A 15208-nucleotide genomic window follows, 5' to 3' on the forward strand; every position below is an offset into this window, starting at 1 on the left:
CACAGCTATATAACCCATTTATAATCTTATATTATCTGCTTTGCACTGGATTATCTTGACTCCACACTGCCATATAATCCACTTCAGTGTGCATTTTATACAGCTGTGAAGAAGGAGCCTCATATAATCCAGTTCTGAGCAGATAATATAAGATTAGAAATATACAGTAGAGTCTCACTTATCCAACGTAAACAGGCCGGCAAGATAAGTGAATATGTTGGATAATAAGAAGGGATTCAGGAAAAGCCAATTAAACATCAAAGTAGGTAATCGTTATACAAATTAAGCACCAAAACATCATATTATACAACAAATTTGACAGAAAAAGTAGTTCCATGCGCAGTAATGCTATGTAGTATTTACAGTAGAGTCTCACTTATCCAACACTCGCTTATCCAACGTTCTGGATTATCCAACGCATTTTTGTAGTCAATGCTTTCAATATATCATGATATTTTGGTGCTAAATTCATAAATACAGTAATTACTATATAGCATTACTGTGTACTGAACTACTTTTTCTGACAAATTTGTTATCTAACATGATGTTTTGGTGCTTAATTTGTAAAATCATAACTTAATTTGATGTTTAATAGGGTTATCCTTAATTCCTCATTACCCAACATATTCGCTTATCCAACTTTCTGCCGGCCCGTTTATGTTGGATAAGTGAGACTCTACTGTACTGTATTTACAAATTTACCACTAAAATATCACAATGAATTTAAAACACTGACTACAAAAACATTGATTATGAAAAGGCAGACTGCGTCGGATAATCCAGAACATTGTATAAGCGAATGTTGGATAAGTGAGATTCTTCTTTAATATGAAATAATTACTGGGATAGAATAATGCAGAACAATATAATCTCTAAAACCAGGACAGTAAATAAACAGGGGAATTCTACACAGGAAACAATCAGGGCCAGCTAACACCTCCCAACAAAGTATTCCCATCATCAAAGTCTGGCAAATCCTGTTTTTTCAGGACCACAGACAGTAGAAGCGCATAAAATATCGCAAACAACACCACTCTGAAAACAAGGGAATTCCAGACAGGAAACAATCAGGGCCAGCTAACACCTCCCAACAAAGTATTCCCATCATCAAAGTCTGGAAAATCCTCTGTTTTCTCAGGGCCACAGACAGTAGAAGCACATAAAATATTGCAAACAACGCCACTCTGAAAACAAGGGAATTCCAGACAGGAAACAATCAGGGCCAGCTAACACCTCCCAACAAAAAATTCACTCAGGGAGGAAACAGCCAGGCTTTAAAGCTGCAAGGCCATTACATCCTAATCATTTTTCCTAATTGCAGCATTCATACTTGCCTCCAACAAACAAAAAAAAACCAATCAGAAATATTGTATATTCACAACCTTTAGGAAATAATATCCCCTGATGGCGCAGCGTGTTAAAGCGCTGAGCTGCTGAACTTCTGGACCAAAAGGCCACAGGTTTGAATTGGGGGAGCGGAGAGAGCCCCCACTGTTAGCCCCAGCTTCTGCCAACCCAGAAGTTCGAAAACATGCAAATGTGAGTGCATCAATAGGTACTGCTCCGGCGGGAAGGTAACACCGCTCCATGTAGTCATCCCACATGACCTTGGAGGAGTCTACGGACAACGCCGGCTCTTCGGCTTAGAAATGGAGATGAGCACCAACCTCCAGAGTAAGACACGACTGGACTTAATGTCTGGGGAAAACCTTTACCCTTGACCTTAACTACCACCAATTCCTCAATACTTTATTTCCCATACCACCATACTTCGCCACAGCAACGCGTGGCCGGGCACAGCTAGTATATTATATTATACGACTATATTGCAATATTATTAGTAATATTGCATGTAATATAAATATACAATTATAATAGTGCATATACATGTGTGTGCATATAGTACATATTCCGGTATATACCTTGTGTGTGTGCACAGTGCGAATTGGTTACTCATAATGTGCACCTTGCTTATCCACTATTGCAACCTCATTGTGTCAACCATAACACATTGTTTTTAATTTGATTTTTTAATTCTGTGTTGTGTTTTTTCACCTATTGTGTATATTTTATTATTGGTTTTCGTTTTTGTCCTTTGATGTTTTATATTTTATCATTGCTTGGATTTAGATTTTGCTGTAAGCCGCCCCGAGTCCCCTTCGGGGGAGATGGAGGCGGGATATAAATAAACTTATTATTATTATAGTAAGTTATTCATTTGTTATTTATGGTTCATGTAGGGGAAATTTCTTTACTCCGTTTATGTTTTTTAATTGAATTTGTTTGAATTTGCATGTTATGTAATGTCTGTTTCTTCTAAGTACTGTACGCGGCTCTGAGTCCTCACCCATGGGAGAAAAGCGGGATAAAAATAAATAAAATGTGTGTGTGTGCACATACATATACAGTAGAGTCTCACTTATCCAAGCTAAATGGGCCGGCAGAAGCTTGGATAAGCGAATATCTTGGATAATAAGGAGGGATTAAGGAAAAGCCTATTAAACATCAAATTAGGTTATGATTTTACAAATTACGCACCAAAACATCATGTTAGACAACAAATTTGACAGAAAAAGTTCAATACGCAGTAATGCTATGTAGTATTTACTGTATTTATGAATTTAGCACCAAATTATCAAGATATATTGAAAACATTGACTATAAAAATGCGTTGGATAATCCAGAACGTTGGATAAGCGAGTGTTGGATAAGTGAGACTCTACTGTATTTTGATTTTGCTGTAAGCCGCCCCGAGTCCACTTCGGAGGGAGATGGAGGCGGGATATAAATAAACTTATTATTATTATAGTAAGTTAGTCATTTGTTATTTATGGTTCATGTAGGGGAAATTTCTTTACTCAGTTTATGTTTTTTAATTGAATTTGTTTGAATTTGTATGTTATGTAATGTCTGCTTCTTCTAAGTACTGTACGCGGGTCTGAGTCCTCACCCATGGGAGAAAAGCGGGATAAAAATAAATAAAATGTGTGTGTGGACATATATATGCAGAGAGGCACAGAGAGTCTACCCAGGCCCTGGGTGGGGGCCGGGCCGGGCCTCTACTCACGGTGGTGGTGGTGGTGGTGATGGGCTCCTTCTGCGGCGACGTAGCTGAGGAGGACGGGGAGCGGGGCCCCGGCGGCGGGGCTTCCGGGCGGGGCGGGCCTCCAGGCGCTTTGGGGCCGGCAGCCCGGCGCCGGGAGGGCGGCGGCGGCAGCTGGGCCTCTCCCGGCTCCTCGGCCCGGGTACAGCAGGAAGAAGGGCGGCGAGGCCGGCGCCCCCTCCTCCTCCTCTTCTTCTTCCCCCTCGGCCTCCTCCTCTTCCCCGGCCTCGTCTTCGTCCTCCTGCCGCCTCCTCCTCCGGGGCTCCATGCCGCCCTCCTCTCTCCCGCTCCCTCGCCTTCTTTCGCAACTTTTTTACCTCAGGAGGAAAGCCGCACCAACCGCCGCTCCCGCCACGAGGGGAAGGCGGGCCCCGGCTCCGGAAGCCAATCAGGGGTGGCCTTCCTCCTCTGACGGATGGGAGCCCTGGCCAATCCGCGCCTCTCCCCTCCTCAGGGAGATGTAGTGCCTCAGGGAATTCCTTTCCCTTCAGCAAATGTCATTCGGGGGAGGGGGCTCTTCTTCTTCCTATTATTATTATCATATCTATTATTAACTATATTCGTTTATTAGTATGACTGTTTTTTTATAAACATACTAGTACCGTATATTATATTTCTTATTTATTATATTCTTTTATTAATACAGTAGAGTCTCACTTATCCAAGCTAAACGGGCCAACAGAATGTTAGATAAGCGAATATGTTGGATAATAAGGAGGGATTAAGGAAAAGCCTATTAAACATCAAATTAGGTTGTGATTTTACAAATTAAGCACCAAAACATCATGTTAGACAACAAATTTGACAGAAAAAGTAGCTCAATACACAGTATTGCTACGGAGTAATTACTGTATTTACGAATTTAGCACCAAAATATCGCGATGTATTGAAAACATTGACTACAAAAATGCGTTGGATAATCCAGAACGTTGGATAAGCGAGTGTTGGATACGTGAGACTCTACTGTATTATTATTATATCTATTGTTAATTATATTCATTTATTAGTATGTCTATTTTTATAAACCCATACTAGTAGGTTGTATTTCTCATTTTTTATATTCTTCTATTAATATTACTATTTTATTAAACTATATGAGTTTATTATATGTCTTATTTATATCAGGTATGGGCAAACTTGGGCCTTCCAGGTGTTTTGAACTTCAACTCCCACAATTCCTAACAGCCTAGGCCCATATGTATAAGGTAAAGGTAAAGGTTTTCCCCTGACACGAAGTCTAGCCGTATCCAACTCTGGGGTTGGTGCTCATCTCAATTTCTAAGCCGAAGAGCCGGTGTTGTCCGTAGACACCTCCATGATCATGTGGCCGGCATAACTGCATAGAGCACCGTTGCCTTCCCACCCGAACAGTACTTATTGATCTACTGACATTCGCATGTTTTCAAACTGCTAAGTTGGCAGAAGCAGGGGCTAACAGTGGGTGCTCACTCCACTCACTCCAAACCTGCGACCTTTTGGTCTTCAAGTTCAGCAGCTCAGTGCTTTAGCACACTTCGCCACCGGGGCTGAATTTTCATGGCTGTCTGGCCATGTTCCAGAATCATTATCTCCTGAAGTTTTGCCCACATCTATGGCAGGCATCCTCAGAGATTGTGAAGTCTTTTGGAAACTAGGCAAGTGGGGTTTGTGTATCTGTGGAAAGTCCAGGATGGGAGAGAGAACTCTTGTCTGCCTGAGGCAAGTGTGAATGTTGCAGTTGGCCACCTTGATTAGCACTGAATGGCCTTGCAGTTTCAAAGCCTGGCTTGCCGTCCTTCTAGGCTCTAGCTAGTCCAGAGAATGGTCAGGAATAATTCAATTTATTCAAAATACCTGGAGGGCACTGGATTGAGGACGGCTGCCATATGGTTTGACATTCAATCTCCCAGACTCAGTATGTTTGTGCGTTGAATACTGGGTTCTAATTATATTTACTAATTTCCAAGGAGCTAAGCACAAAGCTTCTTGTACAGTTCCACCAATGGAAATACTCCTATATATCAGAAGCATTCTGAAGTGGGTGGAAACTGCAACAAAGGAAATCTCACTAAATATTAGGAGAAAACTTGTAAGAGAAAGCTGTCCCAACAATGGGGTACTGTCTTGAGACAATAGGCTCTTCGTCACTGAAGGTACTCAGACAATGAACAACACAGTTACGACGTAAGTGGCATCTTATATTGAGCAGCACCTTCACACACCTACCTTCCAAATCTTAATATTATGTATGTCTTTTAAATTAATGTGCAACTTTACATATTATAACCTTATTTTAATCATAATTGTAGTCTAGTGATGCACCAGTAGTATTTAGGAGAAGGCAAAAGACCTTGCAGAATGACCACTCCCATGATTCCATAGCATTGCGCCATTACGGTTAAAGTAGTGTCGAACTGCCATCTTTCTATGATGGCAATGCACCCATGATGTCAAGAACTAGGCCTACAGTATTATAAATCAAAGACGAGAAGAACATAAAACAATTCCAAATTCTATTAGCATTGCATAATCCATAAGAAACCTTATTTCCTATAATAAAGTGTACAGATTTATTTTTGAATATCCTAGTTTTATATTATATTTTAATGTAATTTTGAACATTCTTTTTGTGTGTATTTTTTAAAATAAAAAAAACAGCAAAGGCACTGGAATTCCCAACATAGATCTTTAAAAGATTTTGCGAACACGAATGACCCCATGGCAGAAGCACAGTTTTATCTGGAACCTGTTCACTGAGAAAACCCTCAAGCAAGTGACTAAAGATGAACTGGCAAAAATAAAGAAAAGATTGATGGAAAATTGCAATACTCTGGGGGGGGGGGGTAGAGACGGTGCTATGAATGCCATGAATAGAAAGCCCTTTTCACCCAAATCACAATTTCAGCTTTTTCTCTATTTCCCATTTACTCGACATCCCTGAGACCTGGATATTTCAGATGTAACTTGCAGGAAACATAAAATAGGAGAGGGAACTGGAGAACACTAATGGAAGCACACAAGATACCATCCTTTAAAAATACAGATAAATTCAGACTGTGGTTCTTAACATGAATATATGCTACTTTTTTTTAAAAAAAAAGCATTTATTAAGGTTATATCATTTGTTGTCGACCAGAAAAAAAAACTTGTGCAAAGTGAATCACTTAAGTTTAACACTTTTCTTAACTCCAGCACGAATGCCAGACAGCTCGCCTCCATATCTTTGTTCTTCTCTCCGTGGCTCACGAACCTGTCCCCTTCTGCGAATCTTGGCTCGTCTAAATTTCTCACGATGCTTGACTCTTGGGTTGCGATCAATCTTCTTCCTTCTGGGAGTGAGGCCTTTATTCTTGAGAATCTGGTATGTTGCACCCCTCTTATCCCCTGACAGTTCCTCTTCCACAATCGGTTTTCCGTCCCCTTCCGTATCATCACGTTTCCTCTTTTTCTTCAGCTTTATTTGTTCTTCCATCTCTTTGTAATAATTCAGAGCAGCCTGCTCATCAAAATCTGAATCATCCGCAGGTTCTTCATCAGCATGACCATTCGAAACCTCACAAACAGTTTTTGGTTTAATTTTAGCAACAGATTTTCTGACACCCACAAACTTCTTTCTCTTTCCTGTGTCATTATGGAATTCTTTAAGGAGCAAGCAAACTTCTGGGGACACCTTTCGATCCACTGTTCCTAAATCGTTTATCAAGTTCCTATACGTCACAAGCCTTTCAATGACAGGGTGGCCGTGGATTGGTATCCTTTTTGCTTTCAGCACTAAATAGAAACTGATGTTGCAGCAGTAGTTCAAATAGAGATGGTACTTGGTCTGCAAGTAGTGGCTGCCTTTTCCTTCTGAGATGACTCCATCTCTGATTAACTCCATAAGTGGTTCCAGCTCATCTCGGAGCTCCGTCATCTTGGCCTCGAAGTCTTGGATCAGCTCCAGCAACTCGGGGGATTCCTTTTTCAACAGTTTGAGCTGCTCCTTTTTGGAAAGGGACTGTAAATCTTGGGTGATCTTCTGTCCTGATTCTTTCTCGGTGGGTTTCTCGGCATAGGATCGTACCAAATCCAGGCCGTAGTCGTCCTCACCGAGATTCTCCGCCAGCCTTTTCTGGATGGCCTGGGCTGCCTCCTCTTCCTCCAGCTCCTCCGCTTCGGCGTCTTCTTTGCTCTTCTTGGGGGCTTTGGGTTTGGAGCCGGCTTTACCGTAATCAGTGCCATAATAGAGCTGCTTCCTCTGGCCCCAGGCGAGCTCATCCGGGAGGCCGGAGCCCGGCTGCTCTTCCAGGTCACTCTCCATGTCGAGGGACTCCTCTTCGCTTTCCTCCTCCTCCTCCTCCTCTTCCTCCTCCGCTTCGGAGAGCTCCAGGCCTAGCACCTCCTCCGCCTCCTCCTCGCCCTCGCCTGCCTCATCCTCGCTGCCCAGGGCGGCCCGCACCGCCTCCTCCAGCCGCTTCTCCTGGAAGTCGTCCGCCTCCTCCGTCAGGCTCAGCGCCCCCGGCTCCGGCTCCGGCATCTCCTCCTCGTGAGGCTTCGAGGCCTTCAAACCCGGAGCGATCCGACGCCTCGCCTTCCCCATGATGCCGACCCACAGCAACACAGCAACTGCCAATGTGCGTTACGACTTCCTGAACGGAAGAGGAAAAGGCTCAAACGTACTTCCACTTCCTGTGACAACTGCGCATGCGTGAAGCTCCTGGGCTTCAGCTCACACGTCTCGCAAGCCTGGAGACATCCGGGTATTTTTTTTTTCCAGACTCCAATCCCCAGAAGCCTCAACCAGGGACAGCAGTTGGCAGGAATTCTGGGAATTGAAGTCCAACGCAGCGCTTGAAGCCCACCGCTTAAAGGGACAGAGTACCTTTCTGGAGTCTCAGAATCCCCAGGCCTGACAGAAGCTGCCAATTTGTTTCTAGGCGTTGCTTTTTAAAGATCTTTGGAACTCTGCTTAAAGCAGCGGGTCCCAATCTTTGGGCCTCCAGGTGTTTTGGACTTCAACTCCCAGAAATCCTAGCCATCTTACCAGCTGTTAGCAATTGTGGGAGCTGAAGTCCAAAACACCTGAAGACCCAAAGGTTGGGAACCACTGGCTTAAAGGGACAGAGTACCTTTTTGGATTGTCAGAATCCCCAGGCCACCACTGATTGATATAAGCTGCCAGTTTGTTTCTAGGCATTGTTTTCAATTGCTTTTCAAAGATCTTTTTCAGTTGCTTTTCATTCTTTTAACTCGACACTGTGTTTTAATTCTGCAAATAATTTTCCTGCTAACTTTTTAACATTTTCTAATTATGTTTTATTATTGTAAACTACTTTGGGTCCAATTTTGTGGGGTGGATGGGACGAAAACAACAACAAATGCATGAAGACACAAATATACAAAATGTTATACCCAAAATAATATTAAACTGATTAGTGTTTGGGTGCTGCGTTTGGTGGGGTGGGTGCATTTGTTTTAAATATATTTTAATTTTTTTTTGTTTCATGACGCAAAGTGCTTTATATTTTTATACTTGTATTTTAAGGCATTAGCATCATTGAAATTTGCATTGTGTCGTATTTATTGTTAACAGCCTTGAGTCCCTGTATTTGAGAAAAAGGCAGGAAAAAAATAAAACAAATTGAAACCACAGAATCACCTGCAGGGTTTAGACAATTTAGATCAGGGGTCCCCAAACTTTTTAAACAAGGGGCCAGTTCACTGTCCCTCAGAACTTGGAGGGCCGGACTATAGTTTGTTTGTTTTTTTTAAAAAAAAACTATGAACAAATACCTATGCACACTGCACATATCTTATTTTGAGGTAAAAAGCACAGCAAAGCACCCCTGATAGATGGCCACCCTGCCTCAATGTTAATAATAACAATAATAAAATAATGAAGAGGGTTGGAAGAAACCCCTTTGGGACATTTAGTCCAACCCTCTTCTGCCATAACAATAACAACAACAACAACAACAACAACAACAACAGAGTTCCGGTTATCTGTAGCCTCTGCCTCCCTCTCCTCCGCACCTCCTCCTGGGGCAGCCAGTGGAAAGGAGCTCGGCGAGAGCTCAATAGAGGGAGAATGACATTTCTCTCCCTCTTCCTCCACTAAGAGATGATTAGAAATATGCTCCCGGTTTCTAAGCCATGCCATTGGCAATACACTCAGCAGTAGCAATATACTCCGGATTTTATGCCAGGACTCCTGGCTTTAGCAAAGGGAAGAAACGCTCTTCCTTCACTGAGGCTTGCAGTCCTGGGATAAATCCTGAGCATATGGCTAATCAGCAGTAGCACTATACTCCGGATTTTATCCCAAGTCTCCTGGCCTTAGCGAAGGGAAGAAACACTTTCTCTCCACTAAGGCTTGCAGTCCTGGGATAAATCCTGAGCATATGGCTAAACAGCGTATTGCAAAACCCCTTAATAATTAAAAATTAATTGAATAATAATTAAAATACCTTTTGAGTGGCATAAAGGCAGAAAGGCAAGGCTCCTCCAAGATTTGTACAGGGAGAGGAAGAAGCCAGAAGAGGCTCAAAGACTCCTGCAGCAAAGTGGCGGGAATGGAGGAAAGGCAAGGCTCCTCCAAGACTCGTGTGGGGAGCAGGGGAAGCCAGGAGAGGCTCAAAGTCTCCTGCAGCAGAAAAGTGGCGGGAAAGGCAAGGCTCCAAGGCTTGTGCAGGGAGAGTGGGAAGCCAGGGAAGTTGCGTATAGCAGAAAAGTGGCGGGAAAGGCAGAAACGCAAGGCTCCAAGGCTTGTGCAAGGAGTGGACAAGACAGGAAAGGCTGTAAAGCAGCGCGGGCCGGACTGATGGCCCCGGGGGGCCGCATGTGGCCCGCGGGCCGTAGTTTGGGGACCCCTGATTTAGATTATATATTTTGTTGGGTGCAGGTAGGTAAAACCATGGGTGTTGCTCATGCAGGTACAGTATTCATACTGAATATTTTTTTCATTATATTTCATCCCTCTGACAGGGATACTTCTTCCTCTTCCTCCTCTTCTTCTTCTTCCTTCTCTCCTTCTTTCTCTCCTCCTCCTCCTTCTATTTCTATTTATTTGTTCCTTGCTTTCTGGCCAGGATTAAGCCCTTTTTAATGTCCTGCTTTATGTCAACTCGGGGTCCTTCAACACAGCTATATAACCCAGAATATCATGGCAGAAAATCACGCAATATCTGCTTTGAACTGGGTTATCTGAGTCCACACTGCCATATAACCTAATTCAAAGCAGAAAATGTGGGATTTTATTCAGCTGTGTGGAGGGGGGCTAGGTAAGGCACAGAGGACACAAAAATAAGGCCTCGTTGCTCTCCGTTGCCTGTTGTGGTGCAAAAGAGGAATGAAACCATCAGATCCCAAACCCTGCGACCATTCTATGCAAAAGAAGTGCAGGTGCTGGTTTATTTTTAAAAATACCGCAGAACAGGTGCAGCTTTTGCAACTGGTTCATCTGGAATAAATGTTCTCATTGAGTAACGTAAAGGAAGTGGAACCGTCAAGGTAGCCAGCCATGGTAATATGTTTAAATAATCCACCCATAACACATCTGATGTAGGAAGAAGGTATTTCATTGAGTCATCCCACTGAGGTGCTACTGATCTAACATACCAGTGGGGCTTGAGAGTTATCATTTATGGGGCAAAATAAACCAGAACTGTTCTATATGTATGAGACAATTCCATATAAGGTATAAGGCCCTGCACTGTACATAAACAAAGGGAATCCAATTACCATTCCTAATGTTGCCAGCATATCTTGAGCAAGAGTGCTTTCAGAGGGACAATTTCCAATCAAAAGGAGTTCCACCTGTCTTACTGTGCAAATGCATTGAATAGAGAATAGTCCTCTATTAAAAAAACTGTCCAAGATTTATCCTTTATGCAAAGGAATATTTATATGAAGAGTTGTCTTTTTCAGGTTCTTTTTCATACTGCAATCATAGCACTTTGATAGTACTCTGTTCTATCCAGTAGAATCCTGGGATTTGTCGATTTTTAAAAAATAGTTAATTTCTTTGCCAAAAGAAGCATAGTGCCTCATGGAATTACAAGTGCCAGGATTTCGTAAGTTGTGTCTACAGCAGTTAAAGTTGTCAAATTGCAATATGGTAGTAGACCCTCAGTATCTACTGAGGTTTGGTTCTAGCCTCCCTTATGGATACCAAAATCCATGGATGCTCAAGTGTCATCATATACAATGGTTTAAGTAAAATAATATCCACTTTCCTAAATAAAAAAGAAAGGAGCCTTCTAATAGAGTAGTTATAGTGATAAAACAAGAACTAGCAGTGCCTAGTATAAATGAAGGAATTATGCTGGAAGAACTTGTGTATCTTGTAATACAATATAATACTAATAATACAATATAATAATGTTAATTATATACTACTGTAGTTTATTGTATATCAGTGTAACGGCATCAATTGCCACTTGTAAGCCGCCCTGAGTCCCCTCGGGTGAGAAGGGCAGGGTATAAATAATTGAAATAATAATAATAATAATACTGTATATATTACATGTAATATTAAAAATAATATTACAATATATTGATATAGTACAATATAGTAATTTATTGCCAGTATTGTGCTTTGCTAATAATATAATATTGTATGTAAATTTAATTTGTAAGCCGCTCTGAGTCCCCTTCGGGGTGAGAAGGCCGGGATATAAATGTATTAAATAAATAATAAATATCTTTAGACCAGTCTAGCAAGCTCTAAAGTGAGGCAAATATAATAAAATAATGAAATGACCTTCGGAGCCCACATCTGCTACTCATTCAGTACTGCTTCTGTTTGTTGTGGTTTTGTTAAGCAACTACCCTGAGACCAAAAAAAGTAACCGAAACTGTTTTCAAAGAAGAAAAACAGACAGTGGTCACAATGAGAATATTTTTAACAATGAGCTCAAAAGGTGGTAATTATTTTTTTCAGTAGACTGCAAGGAGGATCTTGAAGTTTATGTATAAAGTGGCTTCTAGGTAACACCACTGGCTTGGGGGAAAAAAGGATCAGCTACTTTATGGAGGGAGTTTTGTTGAATTTCCAGGACTTGAAGTTATATAAAGACCAAAGTAATGAAGAACATTCCATACACGAGAACAGATTTCTTTATGTATCCTGGCTTCAGCTTCATCACAGAATGAGCAAGGGTAAAGAAATTAGCTCAGAGTTCAGAGATAACTCAAAAGAAGATAATGTCAAGAGGTCCTTGTGTGAGAGATTCCCTTTAGCAAAAGCATAATAATGGCCATTTCAGATCTGGGAAAACAAGCAGCACTATCGGGCAGCCTAGGATGAATCCCTCAAGTTCAGCAAACAGTACAGGAGTCAATTGCAGAAATCACATAACATAAATGCAAGCCAGAAAGTAAACAAGTTGTTTACAGAGCTGACTGGAGGATTCTGAGACACAGGGTCTATTCCCATTGTTATCGACCGCGTTTTAGGGGATCGGGCCCTTAAGGAGAGACCCGATCCGGTCCTGAGGGAACGGACCTTGGCGAAGCCAAAAGGAGAATATAAGCCGCAATACAACCTGAAGCCTGAAATGAAGAAGGTCCGCCAAGGGTGAAGGAAAATCCGCCAAGGAGTCTTTATTGAGCGATTCAGCTGAATGGACACTAGTAGCGATCATTCAATCTACTAGCGTAACATACATTTCAAATAAAGCCATATTTATACAATGTTTCGGTCTGACAGCCCTTTGAATTTCCCGCCCCGCTCCCCCGCCCATCTGATCGCGGATAGGCTGGGAGGTTGAACGAGGCGGGCTTTCGTTTCCCGCCTTGCTCTGCTGGCCCAATGGGGAGCCGCTTTTTGTCCCCACTCGGGCCAATCAGAGAGGAGGAGGCGGGAGCTATTGAAACAATGAAGTGACCGGACAGGAAATATCAGATTAATCCTGGCCCGGACGATTTCTAAAGGAATTAATGGCACCCATCAAGGATGTCCGGGGTCCTGTCACGTTCACAGGTTTTTAGATATGTCTTGGGGTGTCAGACGGGAAGTAAAGAAGGGTGGTGATGAGCCGTCATTGACGGGCCCCCCCAGGGTGCCTTCCTGAGGCGTCCTGGCCTGGGATATGACAATGTTTGCCTTGGGGTCGAATCACCTTTAGGAATTTGGTGACTCAAGCCCTATATTGTCCATGCGATCGGAATGAGATTGGATTAAACTGTGGCAGATTATCCTTTTGTTTTTGGGAAGGGAGGTCTGGGTCATGGGGGCTAGGGTTCACGTTGGGGTCATAATATTTCCCATTTGATTCCATGATTTGACAATTATATGGGATAAAATGAAAATTAAAATAAAGTTGGAACATAAACCCAGCTGGGAAAAACACATATTTTCCGGGGATCCCAAAGAGTATAAATACATATAGGCAGATAGGTAGATTTCAAGGAGGAAAGGGAGAATCCATAGAGGGGGGGTTACATTGCACAAAGGGGAACCATGGATGATATAAACAATTGAAAACATTTGATAAGAATGAGGTTTACAACATCTGGGGAACCCAATATGGAAAGTCATAGGAGTGGAGTTCAAGCAGCATGATTTCACAATTCATGAAGTTAGCCCAACGATTAGAAATTCATACAACAGTGGGTCATGAGGGTGTCCAGGTACATAGAATATGCAAATTCATGGATACATGAGGAAAAAGAGTTCATCGGTGATGGGAGGAATTCGTAGAGATGGCATGGGGAAGAGGCACATGTGGGTTGCAGTCTTTGGAAGTATAGGATTTCATAAGTCCAGGGGTAGGTCTGGGGAAGAGTGTTCTTCTCCTTCATAAAATCATGAAAGTATGAATGAAACGTGGAGGGCACCCGTCCGGGCACCCCCTGGCAGCTGCAGAGAGGGTGAGGGTACTTGGAGATCCATGTCTCCCCCGCGAGAGAGCGATCCCCCCATCCCCAGTTCACAGAAAGGGGCTAGGGATCTCTTAAAACCATTCCGCGAGTCGCGGGGAGAGGAAAGTCCGGGATAAGGCTGGAAGGAAGCGGTCGGTCCCGTTTGACAATCAGCTGTTGAGGTGCCGAAAACTGGACCGATTCCGGTTCCGCTGGTTGTCTTCGAGTCAGGAGCCTTAGAAAGGGTTAGGACTAAAAGAGGAGCGTTCTAGGGGTAATTTTGATAGAGATATGAGCCGATTTGTATCGTCCGCCATATTAATCTATGGCGGAGAAACCTCAGCCGGAGTTAAAGGGACGGGAGAGAGAGAGAAATTGCATGCAAAGGAAGGAGTCAGAGAAAGATACAAAATAACCAGATAGAGAGTGTTATTGTTAAAATAAATGCTACTTTTATTGGGGGGTTTTGTTACATAGTTCAGGGAAGGGGAAAGTGAAATAAAAAAGATCTCTTAATAATAGTCTGCTGCGGTCCCGTTCCGTTCCTTTGGTGAGCGATCTGCGGAACTCTCCGCTGCGTTTTCAAATCAATTTGAAAGCCGGGGTGACGGTCATCACCATCCCAATCTGCACTTCCAAGAATTTTCAGTACTTTATCAGTCACCTTGTGTTTACAATATTTATATGGTGCACATTACCCAGTCTACTTTTGCAACCTCTCCGTTTTAATCCATGTTTTTATTAGTTCTTGTCATTTGTTTTTATTGGCTAATGTTTAAATTTTTATAATTGTGCATGTCTCTTGTCTATTGTTGTATTTTATATTGCTATTGTTTTTATTCGGACTTGGCCCCATGTAAGCCGCCCTGAGTTCCCTTTGGGGAGATAGAGGCGAGGTATAAAAATAAAATTATTATTATTATTATTATTATTATTATTATTATTATTATTATTATTATTATATTGTCTGAAAAAGAACTTTTCCAAGTTCTGGTCTGAGGTTATTCTGAGACTCTACAAGCCAGGTTGATTCAGTGCCACATGATATCTTCCCTTAGAAGTGCTCTGAACCATAAGCTTTTCGCAGTCATGGTCAGGCAATAGGGATTTGTTAATATAGGCGCACTCAAGATGTAATCTTCACAGAGAATATCCACACTGCACAATTACTGTAGTTTGAAGACACATTCTCTTCCATTTCTCCAACCCATATAATTCAGGAATTTGCAGTAAAAGGGAAAGGACTCCAAACATTCATGTATTGGCTGCAGTGTGAACGTGTGC

At 42.3% G+C, this 15208-nt stretch overlaps 2 protein-coding genes across 5 annotated transcripts in view; both read right to left on the reverse strand.

Annotated features, from left to right (window-relative positions):
• rufy3 (RUN and FYVE domain containing 3) overlaps positions 1 to 3458 on the reverse strand; it is a 73193-nt gene extending 69735 nt beyond the window's left edge. For 2 of the 4 annotated variants that reach the window (XM_008112165.3, XM_062981210.1), the window contains exon 1: positions 3068 to 3457. In XM_008112165.3, coding sequence (XP_008110372.2) covers positions 3068 to 3371 — 304 coding nt within the window. In that variant the 5' untranslated portion in view covers positions 3372 to 3457. Of the gene's footprint in view, positions 1 to 3067 lie in introns of all 4 variants that reach the window. The other 2 variants (XM_062981209.1, XM_062981211.1) reach the window with 2 other exon arrangements.
• A 2120-nt stretch (positions 3459 to 5578) lies between these two features.
• On the reverse strand, positions 5579 to 7739 carry utp3 (UTP3 small subunit processome component). Its single transcript, XM_003221852.4, has one exon. The coding sequence runs from the start codon at positions 7659 to 7661 to the stop codon at positions 6243 to 6245; it is 1419 nt and encodes a 472-aa protein (XP_003221900.1). The 5' UTR covers positions 7662 to 7739; the 3' UTR covers positions 5579 to 6242.
• Positions 7740 to 15208: the final 7469 nt, after the last annotated feature.

Source organism: Anolis carolinensis, chromosome 5 (genome assembly GCF_035594765.1).
Source record: "Anolis carolinensis isolate JA03-04 chromosome 5, rAnoCar3.1.pri, whole genome shotgun sequence".
In the NCBI taxonomy this organism is placed as follows: Eukaryota; Metazoa; Chordata; class Lepidosauria; order Squamata; family Dactyloidae; genus Anolis; species Anolis carolinensis.

What these genes read in the sequence shown, in the direction of transcription:
- utp3 (XM_003221852.4), bottom strand. Translation starts at nt 7,661, where the DNA reads ATGGGGAAGGCGAGGCGTCGGATCGCTCCGGGTTTGAAGGCCTCGAAG.